The 19,860-nt window shown below is 48.9% G+C and overlaps 1 protein-coding gene across 6 annotated transcripts in view; it reads left to right on the top strand.

Moving 5' to 3' along the window:
• The window catches only part of LOC135899458 (muscle calcium channel subunit alpha-1-like), a 934,514-nt gene that overhangs the window by 898,764 nt on the left and 15,890 nt on the right, over positions 1-19,860 (top strand). For 5 of the 6 annotated variants that reach the window (XM_065428717.2, XM_065428715.2, XM_065428718.2 and 2 more), the window contains 4 exons: positions 2,623-3,014; positions 14,757-14,872; positions 15,573-15,765; positions 17,989-19,419. In XM_065428717.2, the coding sequence (XP_065284789.1) occupies positions 2,623-3,014; positions 14,757-14,872; positions 15,573-15,765; positions 17,989-18,188 (901 nt within the window). In that variant the 3' untranslated portion in view covers positions 18,189-19,419. The remainder of the gene's footprint in view (positions 1-2,622; positions 3,015-14,756; positions 14,873-15,572; positions 15,766-17,988; positions 19,420-19,860) is intronic. The other variant, XM_065428719.2, reaches the window with a different exon arrangement.

Genomic DNA, 19,860 nt, shown 5'->3' with positions numbered 1-19,860 from the left:
GTATAACGAATGTCGCGTAGATGAGGCAGGCCGTTACAACAAGTGCTTTTAGCTAAGTCACTTACTAGGTAATTCTCAGATTTTACGCAACTTCGCCTTGCATTTTGTTGAACACATGCTTGGATATATTACTGACTGCTTACGTGGTTCACCATAATTAGATCAGACATGGACGTTTTCTACAATATTCCGTATTCGATGTTATATAAATTTTTTCTCAATAGATGCGAACAGTGGCGCCGTTTGTCATGCGGAGGACGATAACGCACCCCTTTCCACGGCCGTTGCGGCTAGTATTTTCTTGTTGCTAGGGGAGCCAGCGTCTCTCATTGCGAAAGAGTAATGTTTCCTGTCAGCCGTCACAGCAGATAGCATCTGCAGGATTCATTCCGTATGAAACCAACATATACTATACTTGAGCATGACATACTTAAGCAAAATACGCCACGAATTGCCCTCTGTCCACAAAAATTTTGAGCTTACAAGTGAGCATTTTACGCCAAGGAGTACCTTGCAACGGAGCTCTCTTATCGATGAAAAACACTGCAGTTCAGGTGAGGTCCCGTGGTTCACTGCTCTCGGTGGCAGCGAGCAGAAGCCCAGACTCCGAGACACGTTTCCTATGGTGGAAGTAAGAGTTCCCAGCGAGCAATCATGGTCCACGCTGTCCCCTTTCCTTTTCGCTGCTTTAATTTCATAAGCCCACTCTTATGAACCACCATCTCCAAAGGTGCTGAAGGCGGTCTGTAACAGACACATCGTACCCTTTACGAGCAAACGCCAGCGTGACTAAGTTGTGAAATCAATTAGATTAGACTTCTAGTCTAAGTTGTGAAGAATTACCAAAACTTGGCAAATGGCACATGCCAAAGTGCGAGTTCTCGACCGAAAACAAAATAAATAGCGGAGAACTACAGTTCTTGTAGCTTGTTTTAAAAAAAACAGTTACGGCTACAGCACCGAACAAGTTCTTTCGGAGAGTGCTAGAATCGCTTCTGAAGGCTGTCTGTTTAGGTCAACAGCCTTCCATGTGAGCAGCTACTAATTGGTGTGTGGTGTGATACCGCAAAAATTGTAGTGACACAAGGTCACCCTACGCTACCTTCCTTCACTAAGTTCTGAAATAAATGCGGTATATATTTTCGGGCCAAGTATCTGTCCTTCGCAAGTTAAAACATGACTACGATGCAATTCATATAATTTTTTCTAGACTGTGTGACTTCGGCAGTGTTGCAGTTAGGCTTAATTCAGTGTTTTTTTTTTGGTCCTTAGCACTGTGAGAGCTGGCTGACGCAGCACGTGTGATGTAATAACTGGCTGATATTATGCTGATACACCTTGTGCATTTCTAACACAGAGGTGAGCGCATCGACTCGGCATCATGGTTGGCATGACAGGAGCATGCATGAATGTAGTGCAAGTAATAATGTCAAACTGACAGCACTAACAAAGCCTACCAAGCCACCTAACTTGAGGAATATATGGGGCAGAAATATCAGCTGAAAAAGGATATCACTAAATTCAGTACGCAAAGGGATGCGCGGAGCAAGGTTTCAGACATTTATCACGCGCCTTTAAATATGTACAAAATTTATATTGTTGCGCCAGCACCCTGCATCCTCGAATCGAGCAGCTATTCACTCGACCACATGTTCTTGAACATAGTTAATTCGTCGGCTTATTAATAAATACTACTGAGTAAGTTTTATCATGTAATTCTCTTGTGTGAACGATCCTTTATCGTGGTGTGCAGTTTGTTCCGATTGCAGTGAATTGATGGACTGTGTGAAAATATCCTTATTGACCTAAGCTCACAGCTTGTGTTCCGTCACATACTCAGCGTGATGTCAGTCACTACCCCACCCTAATTCTTACTGTGTGTCTTCTAACTTCACTCCCTCATCCTTTCCTTTCCCTTTCTCCCCACCAAACTATCCACTTACGAAAACATGCACTAAATTATCCACAAACACTGTTTACTTGACACTTCGAAACTGTCTTGTTTCAACTTTTAAACTTTATGCCCGTTTGGAACGTTTAATCTGCGATTGTCTTCAATTCATTTCTATACGCACAATTATTCGTTTTCGATTCGCACATTATCATTACTAAAACTGTAAAATACCTGTCGCACCTATACCAAAAAATCGTCCGAATGCTAACACCATCATTCTCTTTCCTTCAACCTGCGGCCGTATAAACAATCAAACTTGTTGAAAAACGCCACCCGAATTTTACACTGCGGTTTGCTTCGAATTTGACTTGCCCTGCGTTCCTGTATCCATGCCACTTAATTACATATACGTGTTGCTCCAACACAAACCCTTCCGACACATTTCCTCCCGTTCATACACAACCTTGCTCCTCATACCGTATATTACATGCTACCCCTAACACTGTAAACATTGAATGACGACAAACCCCGCTCACTTCGCTTTCCATTTCTCTCGTTACCTCGTTTAATTACGTCTGGAACGGGTGGATATGGTGACACATTAAACTCACCTACTATCTAATCCGCGTCTACGAACCTTCACCGTCCCTAACCCACTATTTCCCTCCCTCCCCTCCTCTCCGCTCGGATGGGCAAAAACAAACAAAACACACACTGCGGAACAAAAGTACAAGCGGCGAAGAGGAAGACGGCGCTGTCGGCCGCGCGCCCACTCCGCCCCCGCGCCGAGGCCTGGTGGGCGCGGTGCGCGCGGGCAGCTTCCGGCTGCCGTGCCTCAGCAAGCAGGACAGCCACGAGCGACCCATCCTGAGCTGCAGCTCGAGCTCGCACGACACGCCGCCGCTGTTCCGGCCGGGCTCGTCGGGCCTGCTGCGAGCGGGCACCGAGCCCTCGTCATCGTCTTCGCTGCACCCAACTATGCACAGGATCGCCGCCTCGCTGCGCCAGGCGCCCCTGCCGGCCATGGCCGTCGCGGGATTGGCGCCCGGAAGCCCGCCCGCTTTGCTGAGGGGGTCGAGCCCGCCTCCAGGACGCTTCCTGCACCGGGCGTCCTACCACGGTGAGAGTCGTGCCGCGTCACGGTACCCTTTCCGCGCCATCTTTCAATTTACGCGACACGTTGACGAGCGAACGTGCCGATGGCTGCTGCTCTTCAGAGTGTGATTTTGGCCACGAGTACGAAGGGGCGTACGATTTCATTCTCGGGTGCATTCCCTACCACAATACATCTGGACATGACTGTTATCGTAACAAGCATTGTAATCCGCCTTGATGGTACATACCTTCGGATAGCGCAAGGTGGACGAAACAAAGAACTACACAGGACAAGGACTTCTATTCGTCACCCGCCGTGGTTGCTCAGTGGCTATGGTGGTGGGCTGCTGAGCACGAGGTCGCGGGATCAAATCCCGGTCACGGCGACCGCATTTCGATGGGGGCGAAATGCCAAAACACCCGTGTACTTAGATTTAGGTGCACGTTAAGAAACCCCAGGTGGTCGAAATTTCCGGAGTCCTCCTCTACGGCGTGCCTCATAATCAGAAAGTGGTCTTGGCACGTTAAACACCATAATTTTTTTTCTCTATTCGTCTTTCATCCTTCGTTTGCTGCCCGTAGTTATCGATTGTTGTCAGAAGTAGTATTGTTAGACGGGAGGTCTGTGGTTGAGGGATTTACTTGATCGATGGCCAACAAGCGCACGTCAAATTGCTAACTGATCGCTCTCAGAAAATTTCGCTAGAAAGCACTGTTGTTGCTGCGCGGACGAAGATTATGCGCCCATCGTTTACAAAGGTTTCGACACATTTGTTACTACTGAAGCTAGCAGCCAGCGAATCACATATGATTTGATCGCGTCGTGACGAGTTTATAGTTGTAGTGAAGTTCACGCATTCATTTTTTTTTTGCTTATACCGGCTTCTTCCTTTCTTCATTTATTTATTTTTTTGATCGATGGTCAACAAATGTCGCTCTCTTTAGTTGTTATCCTCGTTATCAAACTTATGAGATGATCCTCTGTTCAGTTTCATGGGACAACGCCTTGTTACGTTGCAGTTTCGGTCAAGAAGCGAAAATGCCGGCACAGTTCGCATGTCGTTGTACGCGAAACTGACATCTAGACAATGCTGTTTTAGTAGGATTCCGAAGTTTGGAATTAATGCGATAAATTTTCAACAACACTCTCCAGTAAAAAAAAAAGTATTGCCGATTCCCATTCATAAGAAAGAAGAACTGAATTTCAGGTACTTTACTGGTGATCACTTGACCGTGCTGTGATTGCAAGTGTAGATTCGCGGAAAAAAATGGTGAACGCGTTCTCTATCACAAACTCCTCGCACAGCCTGACCATTAGGCTGCTGTTCTTGAAGAAAGAAATCAGACCAACTGCCAGCAATAATTTAGCAAACTGATACGTATTCCACCATTTTGCATTACGCGTACCGTCAACTTGCCGTGCGTCCGCACGCTCTGCTAAATCAGGGGAATTAGGCATTTGCAACGACTGCGTGCTTGACACTGGCGTGAAAGGCCGTGAATTTATTAGCAGCGTCCGAGAGTACTACGTTGCCGTCACAAAAAAGGATCACCGTGCCGTACAGGCACACATTTTTCGAGAGTTCATGTATACCAGGGAGTCATTGCTGTACCACTCTGAAAACGTGAACGTGAATGCAGAACTGTCAGCAGCGCTCAGCACGTACGGGTGTCGAAAAACTTCAGTTTTCTGGAAGTTTTAGCGCTGCGGTAGGACATTATCTTGCTGGCAAGAGAGTTCTCCAAATATCATGCTGTTGACAAAAATAGCTGTGGCACCAAGCTTTCAAATACGAATACGTCGATTGGGATCTTTTCCATAAAATTCGAGCCGAAACGGCCCCCTGAAGCGAATCCTTTAAAGATCTAATTGCCAATCTTAAACAGGCCGTCAAAAACGCGACCAACGAAATCAACACAGAACTTGAAGTCACCGAAATGGACTCGTGGTTAGCGCATCTCCTGGAGGGCTAAACACGCTCTTGGAGAGAGGTGGAAAATGCAGAAATTAAATCGCCAACTACGAGCAAAACAAACGTCACTAGGCAAGGAAATAGAGTTGTATTCCAGACAACTGGCCCTGCAAAAGTGGGACGAGACGTGCCACGAAACAGACGGTCGCATGACAAAAGGTAGTGAGTGAAATCTGCTTAAAAGCCTCCTCAACGACAAACAGTGCAGGAATGTTTTAAATGTCGCCGTCGATAGGCTCATACATAAGCAGGTCGCCTCGGGCCTCACAAACGACGCAATTGTCAACGACCTGGCGCGAACTTACCTACTCGTCAAGGAAGAAGATTCGCAAAGCATAAACGCGAGAGTGGGTTACGCGGGGCTAGACAGGCCAGAAGTAGACCAACTTTTTACAGTTTCAGAAACCAGACACCTAGTTTTCAACTTAAATGGGAGATCCGCCCCGGGGCCAGACAGGATCATCAACAAGCTCCTCCGGAACCTGGACGACTTGGCCATCGAAATCCTAGCGGCAGAGATAAACGAGGTGTGGAGCTCCGGGCAGGTCCTGTCGGAATGGCGCACCGCAAAGGTGGTGCTCATCCCCAAACCGGATAAACCTCCGCACATAAATAACCTGCGTCCCATTTCTCTAACATCGTGCATTTGCAAAGTGACCGAACATGCAGTTCACAATCGAATCATTGAATACGTAGAAAACCACGAAATCTTTAGGCATAATCTAAACGGGTTTATAAGGGGACTCTCCACACAGGATGCAATGCTCCTCCTGAAAATATTCATATTCGACAACGACACGCGGGACGTACGAGGTATCATTACGCTCGACCTCGCTAAGGCCTTTGATAAGGTGGCTCACGAACACATCTTGAACGAAATTTCCTATCTCAGCCTAGGGCGGAAATAATTTAATTTCACTCTCTCATTCCTATCGGAAAAGAAAGTTTTCCTTCGACTGGGCACGATCTCGGGCGGTCATTACGAACTGGGCAACTGCGGAACCCCTCAGGACTCGGTCCTATCCCCGCTACTATTTAATATCGCCATGCATAAACTCTCCGAAAGGCTGGCCGCACTTCCAAAAATAGGCCACGCGATGTATGCAGGCGATACCACAACCTGGTCTCCTGGGGGACCTCTAGCCGATCTAGAGCGATCTCTCTAGGCGGCCATAGGTGTAACGGAAGAATTTCTTACAAGCACGGGTCTCAAGCTGTCACCGACCAAATCCGAATTCCTCCCCTACAGACAGTCTAGGCAGGGCGTTAGGAACCTCGAGCCTCTGGAAACACTGCCAGTCAAAATTACAACACGAGAAAGGCACGCACCCCATCCCGAGGGTGAACTCCATTGAAATTTTAGGACTTTTAATCAACGCCAAAGGGTGTAATGCAGAAGCTCTAAACAAGCTAGGCTCGCAGGCGAAAAATATACTAAGACTCATCACTAGAATCGCAAGCAAAAGGGGGGAACTCAAGGAGCACAACCTATTCAGGGTCTTCCAAGATTTCTTCATCAGTCATATTACTTACACGGCACCGTACCTCAAATGAAGCAAAATCGAAAAGAACAAACTAGACACGCTCATCAGGTCCGGCGTCAAAAGAATACTCTGTATTCCACAATCCGCTAGCACGGTAAAACTACTTGAACTCGGAATTCACAATACCAGAGACGAATTAATTGAAGCACACTTTATTGCACAGATCTTCAGGGTTTCGTCAACTGAGCCGGGAATTAAGATTCTTGATGAAGCTGGGTGTAATCCCTATACAGGAACCACTCGACACCCCCTGTCTAAATTAGGCAGGCCGGAAAGGTGTAAAGGTTGAGCCCGTGCCGAGGGACATCCACCCAATATATTACGAAAGTTGTAGAAGAGCGTGCGCTAGAACCACCCTTCGGATAATGGATCCTTACGCCAAATTTGGCAGCGAAGACAGGTTTGCAATCACGGTCGTTGACGCGTGCGGAACACATATCAGCGCCGCCTCAATCTACGCTAAGCACGCGAACGAGGCGAAGGAAACCGCGGTAGCCTTGGCTCTTCATGCCGCAAAAGGCCGGGCGACCATTTTCTCCGACTCGCGCATGGCAGTCAGGGCTTTCTCGTCCGCTATAGTTTCTAAACACGCAGCCGACATCGTCAACAGATCCTTTCGTATTACTACGGGAGAAGAAACTGGAGGTCATACCATAGTGTGGTTCCCGGCCCACAAGAACGACGAATCCAACAAAGCGGGTTGCAACCCTAACGAGCGGGCCAACTGCCTGGAGCGTGATTTCACGAACCGCGCCCGAGCTAACGGTCCGGCTCTCCCACAGGACTGCCCCTTCAAAGATCTTACCACCATTCATGAAATTACGTCGCATTACAGACACAGCAAGGAGGAAATTTCCTCCCCCCAGCCCGAAACTGAACAGGGCTCAGCATGTTACTTTCAGGCTTTTACAGACGAGATCCTACCTCACTCCCACAGGGCTTAGTTGGATAGACCCCAACTTCCCGCAGTCGTGCTCCAAATGCGGTCACGCGTGCTGCTCCTTCGACCACATGCTCTGGCTGTGCCCGTACAATGCAGGCTCCGACTTTCAATACAAGTCCAAGTGGGACGCCTTGCTGAAAAGCTCGGATTTCAAAAACTAACTACAGCTGTCCAGAGGGCCCGCGACGTCATGGAGAGTCACCACCTCCCTGTCCCGTCCTGGGCGGAGCAACCAACTTGATTGCGGAGCCTTCGGTTCCACCCAATCAAGTTCCTCAGGACAATCTAATAAAGTTCTTGTCACTGTCAATGTTACCTAGTTTTCTGGCGAATGTATGGCCGAGACAGGATCTGTGCTGGATCCAATGGCTTTTCCTACACTCAGTACGAGTGGTGATAGGGCGTGCTCAATGTTTCCTTCCACAATTCCGAGAGAGCGCCACGCGATGACCAATGCGAACATTCGTGAATATGCATGTGCATATTACAGTAAATTGCAACGGTGTTCAACACTTTTGCTATGCTAAATGTTGCGTAAATAAACAAGGTTCCTGTGCATACGCAGCAATTTATTTGATGTCAAAGCTGTGGAACCAAACGTAAATTACGATAGAAAGGATGAAAAAACTGTGACTTTAAGGGCGCCGTAGAAGAAACGTCTAATAAACTCGAAATGTTGCAGAAGCAATAAGCTCTAAAAAACAACCTTCGATGAGGCTGTAGCCTGAATTTCGAAAAAGGAGAATCCAAATTATTACCATGAAACGGGCGCATAAACACATGTTTCAATCACGCACATCATTGCCTGATACTGCACATGCCACTTCGTGTTCAAGCTTTAGCAGCTAGGTGTGATTCGGCGCTTGTATCAGGGTATATAGTTTCATTGTCACTTCTTGCTTGAAATATCCTTATAATAAATCAGTTATTATTATCTTTGCTAAGTGTTTCATGTCAGCAACAGACTGTTGTCCCTGAGAATATGTGTGAAATCTGCGTCAGTAGCAAATTACAGTGTTGCTTGTCGTAATAGCTGAACAAGATAGAAAGCTGAGTGACTTCGGGGTATGCTGAAATAGGAAAGAATGCAAAAAAAAAGTCGGTTTCGTCCGAAAGGCGAAGCATGGATTCCGATAGCAAATTAGTGGACAGCTAGCTATACGAAATAAGGATACTAGTTTTGTCGGTCGTATAAATTTGAGAAAATAGGCATACTCACCAAGTTAACAAGCGTGGTATCACGCGCACAAGCGAACATCAACACATCTCACTCGATGACCGCGGAAACTCGCTGTCAAAACGTTTGAGTGGGGAAGTACAGCAGGAGCAGCGAGCGAATTGATCTTCGGGCTCATTGACCTTCGATCAACGCGAACTAAGATGCGAAAACGGAGAGCGCGGGGGACTCCGTCCCCGTCGCAAATGGCTTTTCAGCTACATTTAAGATACAGCGGCCTGCGGGCGGGCACGCGCGGCCTCCTGAGCCGCCCGGAGTAGCACGGCGCCCCTCCCCCTCCCCCCGTAGCTTTGCGCGGGACGGAAGACAATGCGGTTTGTCCCTGCTTTCCTCGCTTGCCTGCGCAAGATTCAGCCGCCATCGATGGCTCACCCCCGCATGCTTTCAGTCGCACATACAGCATACGGCGCGCAGCGATGATTTTGATCCCCCTTGGACTTTATACGGGACCTCACGGCTACGGCGACGCTGACGGCGGTAGCGGCAGAAATACGCATGCAGTGTCCATGTATTTGCTATCGCAACAATACACAGTATATTGTTTCCTAGGCATCGCGTATGAACATGTTGTTAAAGGGCTGCTTCGCTCCACGAAGACAAAGACGGGACATGCCGCGTCAGATGCTGTCAGACATTCTGCGGTAGCGGCAGCCTGTAAATATTGTCACGTGGTCGTGACGTCAAAGAACACAGTAGCAATACTGTGAAAGGCAAAACTAGCTTTTATTAGGCAAACCTGTGCCCACAAAACAGGCTACACTTAAAGCACAACGAGAGCGGCGAGCACAGTCGGCGATCATCGAAAATCTGATCAACGGGTCATGCGCGTCGGCTTTTATACATCAATCGTCAAATGTTCCAGACTAATCACTGGGACCCGCGTGTATTCCACAAAGTTCTACATTATTCTCTTCGCGCACGCATGCAATCAGTTTTCACAAGGTTCGGTCACAGACAGCGGATGGAACCATCGATAACATTCCAGAAACTTCCGAGGCGCGTCTTGCGCCGTGCGATAACATTAGTAAGGCGGTGAAACGTGTCGCCCGATAAAGACAAGTACAGTCGCGACCAATTTGAAGGTGATCGCTCGAGCTGCAACCGGCGGGCCTTCCAAGCAGCGTAGCGGCCCAATTTCGGAACTGCGAAGATAAAAATTGCGCTACCTTCTTCCCCTTTTACGCTCGTCCAGGGTGCAACCGTCACCCCCAAGACTAACTCGCGAAATTTTTGTGCTTGTTACCCTTTCATGGCAATGATGTGTGTGCGTCCCTGCCTGATGCATACATTGGCTAACAATGACGCCTCTGTGCAATAGCTGACAAGGCAGTCGAAATGAATTCGCAGGTTATCTCGTGAAGGGTGACGAAAAGCTGCGAGTTGCCAGACGGGAGTGACAGCTCCTCAGCCAACAGCAAAAGAGACAGAAGGAAGCTATCTGATGTTTCCGTCTTGACTAACGGTGATGACGTAACGTGGCGCTGCTTGTAGTTTCGGTCGCCGCTCGAGCGATCACCTTCAAATTGATCGCGACTGTACACGTGTCAATATTGTAGTATGAGAATTCGTCTTTTCCCCGTGTACTCGTGAAACCCTGTGACAACTTGGTGGAGGTACCGGGCAAGTACTTTCCTGAGGCGGCGACGAATTTGGTTACTCATCACGTAGATTTGTGCCCCAGTATCGACGTCAACGTCGATATAGTTTCACTGCGTCGGCAATACGAGGAGAGGATTTGAGGTGGAAGTCGAGGAGGCGACGTCACCTCTAAAACCTGCATCCCTTAGTTTCCCTGTCGGAAGCTGAGCGGCATGATGTCGGGTGTCGTCGTAGAGTTGAAGGGGACGAAGGACCACGCGCTGACGACGAATGGATCTGGTGACCTCGGGGTGACGGGGAGCGGCTGTGCGGCGTAGGGGTGGCATCGACGTTGTGCGGCTCAAAACTCTAGAAGCGGCGGTAGCTATCACCGCTGTATGGCTGAGTCAGCTGAAAACGGCGATAGTTGTCGGTGCAGCTAGCAGCGTCAAACCGGGTGAACGCTGGCACCCATCAGTTGGGGCAATGGCGCGAGCGACATGAGCGATACGGCGGCAGTTAAAACAAATTGGTCGATTATCTGCCGTCTACTAATAATCCTGATTTCGAGAGCGTGGATAGAACCATTGTTCCTGGGGCGGCGTTCTTAGGCAAGACGGTGACCTAGGGCAAAAATCAGGTGTCCGAGAATGAGCAACGGTGCAGACGGGGAAACCCAAGTTGCCGAGTTCCTCCCGAACAATCGACTGGACCTGGGAAACTGTAGGCACGTGAAAATCGCCGTAGACGGTGTTGAGAAGAGCAGGAGCAATTGCTTCGATTTTCCGAGGGACGATTCGTGCAAGTTCCAACGGCGGCGACGGCTGCAGACGAGAGACCTGTCCGTCTTCACATGATGACGTCGGAGCGGTGTTCGGTAGCCTAGCGAATGTCCTCACAATACGCCAATTTATGGCCTGCTCAAAACGCCAGCACTCTTCAATAATTTCGTCGATGGTCGCACAATTTCGGCACAGTAATAAGTTGCGATGTAGGATATATATGATCCAGTGGACGTCTGAGCGCGGATGGAGAGCTCTTTCGTTGCTGCTGCCTTTCGTCCGATGGGCTTCCAAATAACGCCCTAAGATTTTTTTTTGAAATTCTCCTAACTTCCAATCTCCGCCTCGTGGTTCTCGAACCATACCTTTGCCATTCCTTTGAGATAAAACAGCCCATTCGCCAGCATAAGCGTTGTGTGCCAACGATTGATGTCACTGATGTGTTCATAACGGGCAATCCAATCTTCGACGTCAACTTCATTCGTACCACAGAACGTCCCTAGTTCTTTAGGATGCGTAAGGACGATCATTGACGTTGTTGTCGTAGTTGGTGTAGGTGTCGTACTGGCCGGTACAGGCGTGGTCGTGGTCACGTCTGTCATGATAACCCAGACTCGACGACCACTACGCTCCGTTGTACAGCACACACCATCATTCTTCAACACCTGCGTAGCACCATTCTTCAGCATCTACACCATGCTCCAACTGCGGCACACCTCAGCGCCTCACGCACCTACGATCGCGTGCGACAGCGGTTCTTCCGGTCTGGCGTGTATCGTTTTGCGCGCCGATACGTTGCTTCCTGCGAGCGCTGTCAACGGCGCAAACGTCCTGCTCTTCCGCAGGCCGGCCTGCTTCAACCTGTCGACATCCCATCGGAGCCCTTCTTTCGCGTCGGCCTTGCTTTTCTCGAACCTTTCTCAATGTCTGTATCCGGCAACAAATTGATTGCCGTCGCAACTGACTGTACGACCAGATATGCTATCACGTGCGCCATGCCCAGTAGCTGCGCTGCAGACGTTGCAGACTTTCTGCTCAGTGACGTCAGTCTTTGACACAGGGCCCCGCGCCAGCTTCTTACGGATGGTGACCGCTGTTTCCTAGCAAAGGTTATTGACGAAATTCTTCGTAGCTGCTCTACTCGACATCGTCTTACAACAGCCCACTATCCAGATCCAAGATATCCACTATCCAGGCAACAAGTTAGCCTGTGCTCCCGTGTCGACCTTAAGCTGCACATCAGTTCCTTCAATGCTCGTTGTTACAATCCAGTCGCGACTTTCGGGACCACGCTTGCTTTCCGTCGTCCTGATCTCCAGAACGTCGAAGTCATTGTCACTCTCCGCTCCTTCGACGACGTCATCAACGGTTGCTCGCTTGCTCGTACAGCAGGCGGCAAAGTAATAAGGCTTCGTGCACTTGTTGCATGTTTTGCCGTACGCCGGACACTTCCTTGGCGCATGCGAGAAGTTGCAATACCGGCATTTTTGGCGTCCGTGTTTAGCTTGCGTTCGTAATACAGGTTCAATCTTGTTTTCCTACGTCCACGCCCTATTTTGCGATTCGGCAAGTTCCTCAGCTTTGCAGCATTCCACCGCTGTGGCTAGGGTCAGGTCTTTCCTTCGAAGAAGCTTTTCTCGCAGGGAAGAGCTGCAAATGCCATAGACAATTTGATCCCGCAGCATGGAATTTCGTAAATCCCCGAAGTTGCACGTTCTTGCTTTTAGTTGCAGATCCCGAAAGAACTGTTCGAATGGCTCTCCGTGTGCCTGACGACGCGAGCGAAACACATATCGCTCATAAGTTTCATTACACTTAGGCAAGCAGTAGTTTTCAAATGCTTTAACCAAAACGTCGTAGTCTTTAGCTTCCTCTGGTGATAAGTTCAGTGTATTAAACACGTCAATTGCTTGTTGACCCGCAACATGCAAAAAAATTGCAGCTTTCTGCTCCTTACTGCGTGGCTTTGTGGGCTCAGTTGCTATCAGGTACAGCTCGATGCGTTGCTTGAATGTCTGCCAGGACGCTGCAGCTTTGTCGCCCACTCGCAGTGGCTCAGGCGGGCGCAGGTCGGTCATGGTCCCGTGAGCGATCCCACTTCTGACACCAAGTATCGAGCGTAATGCACACGGTCGTGGCTACAAGAAGAATGCTTTAATGATGATAAGGGAACGTATTTATAGCTGCGCTGCTCTCTACGTTTGCACAGTGTTGGCCGTTGCAGAGACCAACGGTCGTACTGAGCGCCTCATCTGAACTCCCATGGATATACTGTATATGTAAATTTCTACTGATCACCGCGATCGGGACACCACCCTACCCTACGTTAACTTTGCCTACAACTCCTCCCGGCATGACAGCGCCGATTATTCGCCGTTCTTTCTCCTGTACGGTCATAACCTTGCGTTGCCCTTTGAGATGCTCCTTCCTGCTTATCCACCCATACCCACCGCATATGCTCCGGTCATCATCTCTCGAGCTAGAACAGCTCGCTCACACTAGGCTATGTGTTTCGCAGGGCTCCCAAAAAGAGCGCTATGATAACCGACACCGCGAAGTCGAGTACTCTCCGGGACCTCTGGTCCTACTCTGGACGCTGTCTCGACCCCAATGCCTGTGCGAGAAGCTCCTCCCTCACTACACCGGACCCTACATAGTCCTCCGCAAGCTCAACGACCTTGACTACCTCATCACTCGGCTCCCATATCGCCCGTCTTCACTTCTTTTAAGTCTGCTACTGGTGTTGTCCATGTGTCGCGGCTAAAACCCTACTTCACCAGCAGTGCTGATAGATATTAGCAGGCGCCGTAACGGTGCTCAGCCCGCCGGGAGTGATGTTAGGAGGCATCGCGTTTGAGCATGCCGTTAAAAGACGGCTTCGCTCCGTGAAAGGAAAGAAGACGGGACATGCTGCGTGAGATGCTATCAGCCATTTTGTGGTACCAGCAGCTTGTAAATATTGTAATATACGATTTCGTTTCTTTTCCGTCTACTCGGGAATCCCCGTGACAATACAAAGGAGTAAAAGACGACACAGTCAACCTGTAATTTTTATTGAAATCTTCATTACGAAAAAACATCGCGCCTTTGTCCCACCATCTTCTGTTTCTGTGCGGGCTTCGCTTTCCCCTGTATTTCTATTGATTTATCCAAAGGTTCATCTGCCATTTGGAACGTTCCACAGTTTACAAGCTGCCAATTTTCAATTGTAGCAAGTTTTCCAGTACATTTGGCTGAGTGAGTGAGAGGATACAGGGTCGGCTGACATATTGCCGATGCACTCAGCCACGCCGCTTTCAAATATCTCTCACAAATTCTAGCTGTATGTCCTTCTTTTGCATGAGAATCTCCCACTGTTAAAGGGAAAAGATGGGATAATGTTCTTTGATAGTGTTATATTGTTTTGGTGTCGTGATTATTCAAGTGCTTTCCTTGTGATTCTGGAAACAATGGAGCCCAATTTTTCAGAGATTTATTGCGAACGTTTGCCTGAAAATGCTTCCGCCCCCTCAAAAGTGCCTCAGTGGTTTCCTCTAGTTTCAAGAAGCTTCGCTTCTGCGCTGAAGGCCTGCCATATGCACTGAATATTTGAACCCGCGAGAATTAGCGCTAGGGTAGCCTTGTTTTATTCCCTGATCATTGTACTCTGCACGCCGTGTTTGGTTGTCCGTGCAATAAGTGCACTGATATAAATTTTTGTGGCGGCACAGGATCGTCGCGGGGCAGCCCTGGCCTGGACCAGAACCACCTGACGAGCGGTGCGCCGAGGAGACCCGAGGACTCGCCCAGCGCCTTCGTGGGAAGCGCCGAGAACCTCGTTGGACGGGTGAGCCTGCGCGTGAACCTGCGCCAGATCGTTCCGCTAGCAGTTGCGGGAGAAGTACTAGAATTTTGTTTCGCACATTACCTCGTGGTTTCTTTGCTCCTTGCAGAAACTAAACTTACAAATAGTTATATCTCTACTCCATTCGCATCGGTGGTTTAGAGGGCAAAGGCGTTGTGCTCCTGAGCACGACACAATGGTGAAGTGGGCGAATGGGAGGCAAGTTCATTTTTACGAAAGCCCCAAGGGACCAAGACAAATGAAAAAACACATGGGTGCTTGTCCTATGCTTTATAGTCGGCGGAGTACTAGGCCATCGTAGGCGCCGTGGCGATGGCCGCGGTGAACGCGGGCCGATTGGAAGAGAAGTGTATAGGCTCCCGGCCCGTAAACTTTTGGCTGAAGTTGACGCAACCATGATGGTCCCTATTTATCAAGAACTTTCCGCAGCGGTGTCCCGAACAATCGTATGTTTGCCTTCGGTACGCGTTTAGGCCACTCCCTCGTTTAGTTATGTTGAGTGCAGCACTCACTATCTCTCCAGCTTACCTAGACCTCACTGACAGGGCTCTGCAGTGTCACTTATGGACCTGAAGAAGTTTGCAGCTTGTTATGTGTAATCTGCAGCCGGTGATGTGCTTACTTTAGTGACCTGTCGCAGAGCTCTCCAACGCCTTCTGCACACGACCTGTGGCGTACGCAGGTTCTCCACGAGCAAGGCCTGGGCAAGTACTGCGACGCCGACTTCGTGCGGGCCGCTCAGCGCGAGCTGGCGGAAGCCTTCAACCTGACCCAGGAGGAGATGGACCGGGCGGCGCACGAGATTCTTCAGGCTGAACGCCGCCGAAGCATGCCGCAGCTTCACCGCCCGGGCCACGGCGGTGGCGACGACTATGGTACGCGTACTATAGCAACGGCTTCACTATACAGAGTCACATTCAGTCCACCACAACCGCTCGTTTAGGTGAAATTCATCTACATGTACTTCGTTTCATAGTTCATATACGTATATATACATGCCCTTCTGCACACAGCTCTTGCACAAACTGGAACCGCCTAGTATGCTCTCTTTGCGGAGGCGTACAGAGTTCTGTTAAGTCTCAATTACGCTCGAACCGCTCGCCTCACCGCCCGTCTTTCGCACGCACGCTGTCGTGCGAAAAACTAGACATGTTGCCTAGAAGCTGTGAGACGTGTAGTCAGTGCGAAATGTGTTTGCGCAATAACTTTTTGTGACAAGATTGCTTTATGTATGGACAAGATTACTCTTACGTGTATTGCGTCTACAGTGAACATCCGCATATTGGACAACGTGTATATTGTATCTCGTTGTACCATAACATAATCACCCGCCACCTACCTTTCCCTGTATTTCCCACTTCCCCTTTCCCCAGTGAGGATTAGCAGGCTAGAGACGCGCTCTCCAGGCCGACCTTTCCTCCTTTCTCTTAAAATCTACTCCTCCTCCTTCTAGACATGTTGCATACTTGAGCAGAAATTTAGTTTTGCATTAAATCGGCTTTTACGCACCTTTTCTTGTTGAAATAATTTGCAGTATTAATCGGGTATTTTACCCATTCTCCACAGGTGTGGGGAGATGCTCTCGGGTTCCTGTAGCACAATTTTAGCTTTAAAACTAGGAATAATGCAGTGTCCTGACCACCTAAGTCTGTGGCTACTTTCCACCTGGCCCAGTACACGATCTGATACACTTGTAGTTATGCGTGCGAGGCATTTGGAACTTTAGATATATACAGTCCGTACTTGAGGCCATCAATAGCAGCTCTGCGGATGCGTGTGGGGTCCCTACACATGGCTTTATAACATTACTTTTTGCTTACTAGCACCTACGAATAGTGCGGTCTCCCGGAAGAGCAAGCATAATTGTTTTATATTGCGCTGTGCATGCGATTCGTCTGTGTACTTTTCCATGCGTGTACACTCTACAAGATTACAAAACCCGGTTTCCAAGACGAATGTTAATTTTTGCTCTGATAAAGAACGCACTTCTATTTATTGTATAATATGTTGCCCGCAGAAACGTTCTGATCATTCAAATTTTGAATTAGAGGCTAACTTGCCCCGGTTTCGTGAGAATTCAGCTTTTTCGCAAGTATGGTGTCTCATCAGCTTTTCTGGGCGCCTGTATATATGCAGGTTATCATTATTTATTTATTTGTTTATTTTTTTATTTATGCATACTGCAGCCTTAATGAGGCTATTGCAGGAGTGTGATAAAAAAGAATATACAGCATTTATAAACAAGCTTGCGTGAATTTTTTCAGTGGTAGTGAACGGATGTTGCGCGGCAATGAATTCCAGACTTCAATTGTTGATGCAAAAAAACTGTGTTTAAAGGAATCAGTGCAAACAAAAAAGGTTGTTAGAGCACTGTGACTGCTTGTACATGAGGGTTTGGAAAAAAGTCAGGTAGTTATCTAGAGAGGAGAGGCGAGGAGAATTGATTCCATCTGCCATCTGAGCTAACCACACTGCTAGAAGACGGCAGGGTGAAGTCGAATTTATCAACAACGCGAAGCAAATGCAAGAGTTTGACGTAATAGTTCTACGAAAACCCGCAAGGTGGAGAGAACGGGTGGATGTCTGATTTTACGTTTACTAATTGCTACTCTCTGCCATAGAGCTTTCTTCTCCATGACAAGAAAGCTCGTTTCTTATTTATATCATTCTCATCACTTTCATTTCTTATCTGTTGATATGACAGGTGACGCCTTTGTTCTTATTTGTTGAGCAAAAAGATGCTTGGTATTATATTGATTCGTTACCGCCAATGAAAGCCGAAAGTGCATGCTTTCTCCACCATGAATGGGAGTTAAAATCGTTGTACAGCTACAGCTCGAGGCGAAAAAAAAAATGGTTTTCTGTCTACAAAGAGAACATTTCCATGATAGCGATGCTAAAGGTCACCTTCCGATTGGCTACGCCAATGACCCCATAAGTTTTTGCAAGAACCACACAAATGCTAGCACGTTTTCTATAGAAATGTTTCTTTACTCTCGCCCAACCGCACTTGCACTGACCTTAGACGTAACGCAGATTCTGAGAAACACAGCAGAAAGAGCGTTGGTGAGTGATGTGTTTCCCGACTTCTCTTCCAGTTGCCACAACGAGTCCCACAGACGAGAACGCTGCCGCGCACGTCGAGCTGCCCGTGGTGGCCACATCGCCGACGGAGAACAGAAGCCCTCCAGCGGAGCAGCGGGCCGACGTTGCTGTGACGTCCCCGACGCGACCCCAGTCGCCAGGACAGCCGTCCGCCAACGGCAAAACTGGAGGCTTCAGGGACACGCCCTTATAGCGGCGGCAGCGACGACCTCCCACAATTGTCCGAGCCTTCGAGTTGGCCGTTCAGTGACAACGGGGACTGCAGCACGCGTCATCGTGGCGGAAGGCGGCGACGACGTCTGCCCTGTATCGCAACAACAGGCGTCCACCTTTGTTGACAGGCGAAGGTACCATCGAAGAGCCGTTCCTCGTCGGCAGTGCCTGCGACGTGCCACCAGGGTAGCGCGGAACGTCTCCTTGTAGTGCCCAACATCAAGCGATTACGCGCTTGGTCTCTTTGGTCCTGTCCAATGTGCCCGGTGGGGACAATGTGTACGCGGGCGCATTGGCTTCGGATTTCGTTGTTTCCTTCTTTTTTGGCGACGTTGGTTCGTGCCACCAGGAGCTGCAGGCCGCGTCCCTAATACTCCTTGTCACATCTGTTCCATGGCAGTCGCCATCGAGAACCATCGCCTTTGAGTCGCGCCCGCAGCCTCTCCGGAAGGACGGACTATCGCATCACGAGCTCTTTCGAGACTACGTTCGTCGCCCTTCAATCAAACTCATTTTCCACGAATCTCCGTGAACGGGAACACAACGTGACTTTCTGGGAACTTCCAGCGAAGAGGACTTTAACAAACGGTTCATCGAACGATTGACTTTGCTATCTGACGCTTTTTGAATAGGCATGGCCCCCGAACAGGAATGCGTTCATTGACACAGTGAAGAGTTCAAGAGGACTTCATGCTCGAGAGCCCGAGCGCAGCCGTAGAAAGAAGAAGAAGAAAAAAAGAAAACGCTCCTTGTCCATTTTCGCGCGCTTAGCTTTTTCAAGCCCCTGCTACCCCACCATAGAATAGCTGCGTAGTTCTCTTGTGGGGCCGTGTACATAGCTGTACAGTCGTCAGAAGGGTCTTCGCAGAAGTCGACCTGTCGTGTGAACACTCCAGTGCCTTTTTCTCTCTCTCTCTCTATCTTACGCACTTTTTCTCCGTAGAGCGAGCGGGGGCCTGTAGGACGTAATCACGGCTGAATTTCAATGGTTGTGTGCCCCGAGAAAGCGCTCGAGCCTAAACCACACGCCCTTCTTCTTTTTTGTTTCGGTATTAGTGCCGCCAGCAACACTTGTTCTCGAAACCAGCGATGTGTGGTGGACTAGAACACTATGCCTGGAAGAACGCGTCGCTGTGTGGCCCTCCATGCAGGTGGAGTGATTGTTCCTTCGCGCAGCACGTCCAGCGATTCCTCGCGGCTTCCGGCCGAAGGTGAGAAGTGCTGTGAACAGCGCACTGTTTTGAAAATATTTAGGTTTCCTGTGCGCTGTGCTGGTCTGTAGTTAACGGGACGCTATAGTTAAAGAACACCGCACTACGGATGCCAGCATGCGACTTTCGCAGCTTAAGCTGCGAGGAGCAGATTATTTTTATCATGTGTGCCTACACCTATGTTTGGTTCTTTCAATTTCTTTTCTATACATGTGGCTACCGTTCAAACAACTGCAAGAGAAACACGTGAAGACGTATCTAGAAGTTGCTTTGCAGGAACCCTGTACCTGTGTATATCTAGTGCTTGTTCAGGTACAATTGGCTGCAGGTACGTAACCATGCAGGCCTGTCACACACTTCAATTTAGAAACTCGAATATTTTTTTTATGGAACACTGAAACAATATCTTATGTGTCTATTGGTTGTGTCAAAAGCCTAGTG

The sequence above is a fragment of the Dermacentor albipictus genome, chromosome 6 (genome assembly GCF_038994185.2).
Source record: "Dermacentor albipictus isolate Rhodes 1998 colony chromosome 6, USDA_Dalb.pri_finalv2, whole genome shotgun sequence".
Classification (NCBI taxonomy): Eukaryota; Metazoa; Arthropoda; class Arachnida; order Ixodida; family Ixodidae; genus Dermacentor; species Dermacentor albipictus.
Note: the sequence above shows the minus strand (reverse complement) of the source record. Positions and strands in the feature narration are given on the sequence as shown.